At 42.3% G+C, this 8,924-nt stretch overlaps 1 protein-coding gene across 1 annotated transcript in view; it reads right to left on the bottom strand.

Annotated features, from left to right (window-relative positions):
* Positions 1 to 1,047: 1,047 nt before the first annotated feature.
* Positions 1,048 to 8,924, bottom strand: part of TEX11 (testis expressed 11) — a 404,641-nt gene continuing 396,764 nt past the window's right edge. Inside the window, 3 exon segments of the mRNA XM_023765080.1 lie at positions 1,048 to 1,080; positions 1,082 to 1,120; positions 1,979 to 2,143. Coding sequence (XP_023620848.1) covers positions 1,048 to 1,080; positions 1,082 to 1,120; positions 1,979 to 2,143 — 237 coding nt within the window.

Below are 8,924 nucleotides of genomic sequence, written 5' to 3'. Positions count from 1 at the left end.
TAAGCCAGCAGTGTCATTTTTCTCCCTGAGGGCTCCCAGACTGGAAGAGGGCACAAGCCCGGCCTGAGGGACCCCCCTTCCCCCCCCCCCCCCCCCGAGTGCACAAATTTTTGTGCACCGGGCCTCTAGTGTTAAATAGGGAAGCTGAGTGAAGGGTGTAGGCCAATTATTTGTGCTTACTTGTACCTTTTCTGTCAGTATAAAAGTACTTCAAAATCAAAAATTAAAAATGTTAATACAAAACAACTGGGGGGAATGGGAAGTCAATGTGATCTTACAGTGCAAGTCTAGCCAGAATGAGGCTGTGAACACTGTGTGGATCAGACCTCACTGGAACACAGGATTTGGCTCTTGGAAGGTGAGGTGACTACATTGTATGAGGAACAGTTGAGGGATCTGACTCTGTCTTCAGTTCTCCAACAGGCATCTGGGACAGAGAAAGCAGACTTGTCACAGGGAGACAAATTTCTGTTCAGTATGAGGAAAGGCTTTTTGCCAATAGGACAGCAAAACGATATATAGAGCAATCTTGTGAGTTCCCTGTCATAGGACATGTTCTGATAGAGACTGGACAATCAATTCTCAAGGATGTCATAGAGAGATTTCACGAATCCAATCAATGCTGGGCCCGAGGACCATGAAGGTCCTTCTGATGAAGAGCCTGTGGTTCCTTGTTATTTTCTGGTATTGGGAATTTGAGCACTTCTGAAATAAAAGACAACCTGCGTTGGATTGGTATGAATATTATTTTTTGTTCATATGGGACATGAATCATCTTCCTCTCACATGGACTATTTCAATATATAATTCTTATCACTTTGGAAAATTCATTTGTCCTCCAGAAATGAGCTGGTCACAGTGGTAAGAGTCAAAATGCTTTTATTTTAGAACATGTTATTTAACCACATGAAAATAGGGCCCGAGAAATCAGAAACAAAAACATAAGAGAAAGTTTAACAATAATTTGGATATTCAAAGTGTCAGGACCATGCACCTTCTCCCAGTTGCTGTCAGCTGGCCTGCTCACATGGCTTGTTCCAGCAGTTATCACTCTTCATGAAAAATTGAGCCCTTGTTTTTTATGTAATGCTTCCACCAGCTCACTATACAGGATATTTACCTGGAAAAAAAGAATAGCAAATAGATTTCTAGAGGGGAAAGGATATGTGGGAAAGCTTCCCCAAGCCATGGTGATGGCATGATACTCTAACCCAGGGATGGAGAACCTTTATTCTACCAAGGGCCATTGGATATTTATAACATCCTTTGTTAATTTAATTCATTTGGTATAAATTTATGTTGCTATGAAAAAAATCTCCTAGATTTATTGAATTTCAAGTCCCACCTGTTCTGGCAGGGCCAGAACAAATGATTTCATGGACCTTATGTGGCCTGCAGGCCAGACATTCCCCACCCCTACAACCCAAACATGAGCCACATTGAGGAGAAAATATAGTACACTCTTGGGGAAGAGGGACCCCATTCATACTAGGCCTGTTTTCTAGGGACAGACAGCTATTATAAGGGAGGAGATACCTAAAGCATAAACAATCGTTTGCTCTTATTTGGTAACTAGACTTTTTCTCCACTAAAGCCTCTCCTGGTTAGTTTAATGGCCTAAAAGTCTGCAACTCAGAATAGTTCCTGGAGAAAATACCTTTTAAACAGTCATTGTTCACAGAGGCCAGTACTTCCCTGCATGCACTGGCACTAACAGTGATGCACCTATCCATAGCCCACTCTTAATTAGATTTCATTTGCTATCCCTACGTTTCCCCCTGTTCACCATCCTTCCTGATTTTCTCTAAGAAATTACTGTTTACAGTCCCCTCACTCTTGCAGTTCTACGGAACCGAGAGGAACGATGAGCGAGAGCCTTTCCTAGCTAAGGAAAGTAGCATCAGATCTTTACTGAGAGCCCAGGTAGAACCTCTCTGCCATAAGTCCTGCCATCCACCTCTAGCCTCTCCCTCCTCACCTGAGTTTCATAGGTTCTCTTGAGGGAGCCAAGGTGGTCAAGAAAACGCAATGACAGGCCACACCATTTTTCAGCAGATACATACTTTCTCCTGCCATACATATATATTCCAACATTCCAGGACATCATCATTAGCCAGAGAATCTCCATTTCTGGGTAGCCTTCCTGAAATCCAAGAACAGTGGGTATACTATCACAATCATTGTAGCACTGACTATATCAGTGCTGCAACCCATTGTTTTTAAATAATGGGTACTTGCCCTAGCCGGTTTGGCTCAGTGGCTAGAGTGTCGGTCTGCAGTCTTAAAGGTCTCAAGTTCGATTCTAGTCAAGTGGGACATGCCTGGGTTGCGGGTTCTATCCCCAGTTGGGGGCATGCAGGAAGCAGCCAATCAATGATTCTCATCATTGATGTTTCTATTTCTCTCTCCCTCTCCCTTCCTCTCTGAAATAAATAAAAATATATTTAAAAAATAATAATGGGTGCTCTGGTGACACCAAGGAAGGAGCCCCAGTCTCCACAAGCAATCGTGTGCCTGGAGAGCAGAAGAGCACTTTGAAGCTTTGTCAGATGTAGAATGCTCCAGATCAAGACTTCATGAAGTGACATAAACCAGAGAAGCAAAGAGGCCATCCTGGACTGAGTCCTGGTCTCCCTGAAGCAGGAGAAAAATCTGTATTTTGTTTGGGGGTTCCCTTGGTCCTGTCCTCAGTCAATGATCTCCTTAATACCTACCTCTAATCCTCTAATTTTCAGAGAAGTTTGTCAAGAAGCAGTTTTATTGAATCTATTAAGTTCCTTCACCCAAATTAGTACGTGTTTGGAATATAAATTACATTAATCTTTATTTTTTGCATACACACACATGCGTGGGAAGGAGAGAGGGAGGGAGGGAGTCAGGGAGGGAGAGATATTGATTTTAATAAACTGGCTCGAATAATTGCGGGGGCTGGCAAGTTTGAAATCTGTAGGGTAGGCCAACAGGCTATAAATTCAGGTAAGAGTTGATGCTGCAATCTTGAGTCTTGAGTCAGATCTGTGTGGCAGGCCAGCAGGCTGGAAACTTAGGCAGGATTTCTATGTGAAAGTCTTGAGACAGAATTCGTTCTCCAGGAAAACTCAGTTCTTGCCTTTAAGGCAAAAATTGGTTATGGAGGGTAATCTGTTTTTACCTAACACCAACTAAATATAATTTAAAAAGTAAATATTAATTTTTAGTGTTGACAAGATCTACCTGGCTATGAACAAAGGGTACATTTCTAAGATGGTCCCTTTGCCATATGAGTGTCTTTAACATGGATGAGTACAAGATTTTCAATAGTGAAGAGGATTAGTCTTAGGGAGCAACTTTCTTAGTTCTTATACAGGAGATGGACTACAAAGGGAGCATCCATGTGCTCATTCCATGTTAAAGCCCTTCATCTATACACTAGATCTTAGGTTGTTGGAAGGGGAAACAGCCGTCAATGACATTGAGAATGTGAATGATGTTGTCTCAGCTGTAATTCACTCATTTGGATCTATAAAATAATTACTATGGCCTTGGCCAGTGTGGCCCAGTTGGTTGGAGCGTCATTCCGTGCACTGAAAGGTCATGGGTTCAATTCCGTCAGGGCACATACCCAGGTTGAGGGTTCTATCCCCAGTTGGGCATGTACAGGAGGCAACCAGTTGATGTTTCTTTCCCTCCATCTCCCTTCCTCTCTCCAAAAATCACTAAAAGCATATCCTTGGATGAGGATTTTAAAAAATCAAAATGCATAAAACACTATGAAAATGAGGATGCTAAGAGGGACAGGATAAAGCTCTTATCCTAAAGGACACATACTGCCTTTGGAGAGACAAGGTATCTCCACATAAGGAGGACTACACAAGATTTATAACTAAGGGTTAGTCAGAGCAACACAGGCATTAAGCATTTTCGTTCAGTGAAAGAAAAGAGCATTAGGCTGGCACAGAGGTCTAGTTTCTCTGCTTGAAATGCCAACCCCTTATCCACTTGGTAAACTTTTATTTTTTCTTCAAATTCACAAAGAGTTAGTTACTCCTATCTCTCTGTTACCATACCAAGTATTAAATTCTTCTAACACAACTTATCAGGTTGTTTGAAACTGTATATACTAGTATTTTATCTCCTGTAGACTGTTGATTTCCTTGAGGCACAGGAATCTGTCTTATTCATCTTTGTATACTCATAATCCAACACCGTGCCTGGTACATGATAGGGGCACAATAGGTGTTTGCTGAATGAATAAATCAATGAATGAACAAATGAATCGATATCTGGTCAAATGCAACCAACTTGGTGAGGCTTTCCCTGATTCTCCACAAGTTATTATCCCCACCAATTTGTTCCTATGGCACTTTGTTCACAGCACTACAATAGCACTTATAACACAGTGTTGTCTATCTCCTCTACTAGGCTGGGAGTTTCTTCAAGGCAAAATATCGTCTACCTTACATATTCACAACCTGGCAGTGTCTGACAATGCTGTGATTTTAACTGAATGAATAATAAAAAAGACTGAACAAACAAACATGGTCTTAGGGTATATGAGTAGGATCTAGATATGCAAGGGTTATATGAAATGTCCAGAATAGGCAAATAGGGATAGAAAGCAGATTGGTGGTTGCCAGGGGCTGTGGGAGGGGTAATGGGGAATGACTGCTAATAGTTATGGGGTTTCTTTTTGGGCTGATGAAAATACTCTGGAGTTAGGTAATGGTGATAGTTGCACAATTTTGTGAATGTTCTAAACAATGGAATTCTATACTTTGAAATTGTGAATTTTAAGATATATGAATTATGTAAATAAAAATTACAAATATATAGACATCAGAGAGATAAGGGCATTCCATATGGGTAAAACAGAATGAATAAAATCTTGGATTGTGCTTGAGACTGAGAATGTTTCAGGGAGACTAATAGTTATTTGGCCTAAGCAGACACTTTATGTAAGGAAATTAATGGAAAATAGGACTAGAAATGTAGGAGGGGGCTACCTCAGCATTTCCTGCCGGGAGCCGGTCCATCCTTGCTGCTTGACACAGTCGCTGCAGGAAAAAAAACATCTGCACAGCATATGTTTCAAGGGACCTGGCGTATATGGCATACTGTTCTTAATATGTTTGCTCACCTTCTTGGTGCTATGTGTTTTAACCAAGGTCACCTCTCTGAGAAAGGTTGTTTCCCCAGGTAGGAATTTTCCCCTGAAGTTAGGGAGGGAATAAAACCCCTTAACTAAGTGCCAGGGGGGTAGTTAATCACTTTAACTACGAACAATCACGCTTAAGCTACATAATCTTTACTCCCTGGAATGGAGATAAGAAACGCCCTAACCTTTGGAATAGAGATTGATAGGATTGGAATCAACTGGTATAAATACAGATGTAACAAGACAACAGAACACAGAACCTAGAGAGAGACAGAACCTAGCGAGAGAACCTGGCTGAAGAACCTAGAGACAGGACTTGGCTGGAGATCCTACACAGAACCTAGAGACAGAACCTAGCGACAGAACCTAGCAAGAAAATGGCAAGAGAACCTGACTAGAACCTGGCGACAGAACCTGCCTGGAGAACCTAGACAGAACATGGCAGGAGAACCTGGAGAAGCTGGATGGAAAACCTAGTGAGAGAACATGGCTACAGAACCTGGCTGGAGATCCTGGACAGAACCTGGCTACAGAACTTGGTTGGAGATCCTAGACAGAACTTGGCTGGAGATCCTGGAGGGAGAACCTCGCCATGATGATCACCTGAATGCAGCCTCCGAGTCCTTCCTTATTCGCTGACTCCGTCCACACCTTTGGGGACCCCTGGACCTGCTGGGGTTGGACCCCAGCAATTTCCTAAATGCTTTTCCTTAGAACATTAGTGTTACAAAAAATGTTAATAGATGGTCATAATAATCAGGTCAAATACTGCATTCTATATAAACCTTTTTGGAGCATTGTAATGCACATTTAGTTCATTAAAAGTTTTAGGAAGTTTTACAGTAAAGAAACCACATAACTTTGCTTAATCCAGGGTATGCAGATTTTCTGAACATTTAAGATAAATGGAATCACACATTACGTAGTCCTTAATGACAGGCATCTTTCACTTAGTATGCTAATGTTTACAAGGTTCATCCATATTGTAGCATGTGTCAGTATTTTGTTCTTTTTAATGGCCAAATAATATTCCATTGTATGGAAATACCACATTTTGTTTAGCCATTCATCAGTTGATAAAACTTTGGGCTATTATAAATAACTAGAGGCCTGTGTACAAAAAATTTGTGCACTCGGAGAGAGTCCCTCAGCCTGGCCTGTGCCCTCTCGAAGTCTGGGACCCCTTGGGGGATGTCCAACTGCTGGCTTAGGCCCACTCCCCGGGGTATTGGGCCTAAGCTGGCAGTCAGACATCCCTCTGGCAGCCTGGGAGACTCGGGGGATGTCCACTTGCCAGCAGAGAGCAGGCCTAAGCTGCAGTCGGACATCCTTAGCGCTGCTGAGGAGGTGGGAGAGGCTCCCACCACCACCACTGTGCTAGCAGCTGTCAGCCTGGCTTGTGGCTGAGCAGAGCTCCCTCTGTGGGCGCGCACTGACCACCAGGGGGCAGCTCCTGCACTAAGCATCTGCCCCCTGGTGGTCAGTGTGTGTCATAGTGACCAGTCATTCCCAGTTGTTCTGCTGTTAGGGTCAATTTGCATATTACCCTTTTATTATATAGGATTTTATTGATAGAGGCCTGGTGCATGGGTGACAGCCGGCTGGGGGTCCCTCTGGGGTGCCTGGCCAGCCTGGGTGAGGGGCTGAGGGCTGTTTTCAGGCTGGCCACACTCCCTTCAGGTTGGGGGTGCCCACTGGGGTGCCTAGCCAGCCTGGGTAAGGGGCTGATGGCCGTTTTCAGGCTGGCAATGCCCCCCGGTGACCCAAGCTCCCAGCCTCTCCTTTTTTTTTCTTTCAGTGCCTCCTTGAGTGGAGGCCAGGGTGGGCTGGAATCAGGTATCTGGGGTTTATTTATCTTCTATAATTGAAACTTATAATTGTAGCCTTGAGCGGAGCCCAGGTCCGGCCAGGGCAGGTGGGAAGCTGGGCTTCCTCCATCACCAGGGGCAACCGAAGCCTCCTGCTCGCTCCAGCTCCATGGCCGCCGCCATCTCAGTTGGGTTAATTTGCATACTTGCTCCTGATTGGCTGGTGGGCGTGGCTTGTGGGCATAGCAGAGTGGTGGAGTGATGGTTAATTTGCATCTTTCTCTTTTATTAGTGTAGATGCTGCTATGAATATTTATGTATGAGTCTTTGCTTGGCATATGTTTTCATTTTTTATGTGTATATATCTGAAAGTGAAATTGCTGGGTAACTTTATGTTTAACCTTCTGAGGAACTGCCAAACTGTTTTCCAGTAACACAGTGTAGGATGGTACCAATTTCTCCAAATCCTTCTCAATAGTTGTTATTTTCTGTAATTTTGATTATAGCCATCGTAGTGGGTATCAAATGGTAGATCACTGTGTTTTGATTTGCCAATTTTTGATGACTAATGGTGTCAAGAATCTTTCCATATGCATATTGGTCATTTGTTTATCTTCTTTGGAGAAATGTCTATTCAGATCCTTTGCCCATTAAAAAAATTAGTTATCTTTATATTATTGATTTATAAGAGTTCATTATATACTTTAAGTACAAGTCCCTTAACAGAGATATGATTTCCAGATATATGATACTGCCATCATGTGGGTTATCTTTTCACTTAGTTGATGTTTTTGTTTGTAGAAAAGTTTTAATTTTGCTGAAATATAATTTATTTTATTGCTTGTGCTCTTGGTGTCATATCTAAGAAACCATTGCCTAACGAAATTCACAAAGATTTAAGACTATTCTAAGAGTTTTATAACTTTAGTTTATAAAACTAAGAGTTTTATATCTATAGCTCTGACATTTAGGTCTTTGATCCTTTTTGAGAAAATTTTTGTATATAGTGTGAGGTAGGGGTCCCAACTTAATTTTTTCCCACTTTCCCCAGAAACATTGTTAAAAAGACTATTTTTTTCACACTAAATAATCTTGACAATCTTGTCAAAACTCAATTGACCAAAAATATGAGGGTTTGTTTCTGATTCTTAATTATACTTTATTTATCTATGTCTATCTTTAAGTCAGTATCACACTGTATTTTTTTTTTTAAAAAAACATGTTTTTTATTTTAGAGAGAAAGTAAGGTAAGGGACCAAGAAACATTGATGTGAGAGAGAAACATCGATTAGCTGCCTCCTGCATGCCCCCTACTGGGGCTCAAGCCCAATACCCTGACCAGGAATCAAGCCTATGAACTTTTGGTTCATGGGATGACGCTCAGCCAACTGAGCCATACTGGATATGGCAATACCACACTGTACTGATTACTGTAGCTCTGCAGTAAGTTTTAAAGTAGACAATTCAACAATAATATTTATAATCATCATTTTATATAATTTTATGTGTTTCAAAGAAGCTAAGTAAGGACAAGTATATATTTGTAGTTTTTTATATTAACTTTCTTATTTACAATTTCTGGTTCTTTTCATTTTTCCCTGTGACTTAGAGTTATTCTTTAGTGTCACTTCCTTACTCCAAAATAGCCTCCCACCTGCCTTCTTTGTGCTGTTATTTTCATATTATGTTTTTATAATGTTGAAAGCTCAATAAAAACAATTATATAATACTAGAGGCCCAGTGCATGAATTCGTGCACGGGTGGCATCCAGCCGGCCCAGCCCCAATCAGGGTAATCAGGACCAGGTCTGTGGGAGGAGGAGATGGCAGGAGGTTGGCTGGCTCGCCTGCCCCGATTAGGGCCCGATCAGGGCCTGGCCAGCTAGGGTGAGGGGCTGCGGGCAATTGGCTGGCAGGCCCCACCTGGATTGGGATGGCAGGGCCGAATGGGGGCCAGAGCTCTTGGGGGAGGGGCTGCAGGAG

This window comes from Myotis lucifugus, unplaced genomic scaffold, assembly GCF_000147115.1.
Source record: "Myotis lucifugus unplaced genomic scaffold, Myoluc2.0 scaffold_4, whole genome shotgun sequence".
Classification (NCBI taxonomy): domain Eukaryota; kingdom Metazoa; phylum Chordata; class Mammalia; order Chiroptera; family Vespertilionidae; genus Myotis; species Myotis lucifugus.
Note: the sequence above shows the minus strand (reverse complement) of the source record. Positions and strands in the feature narration are given on the sequence as shown.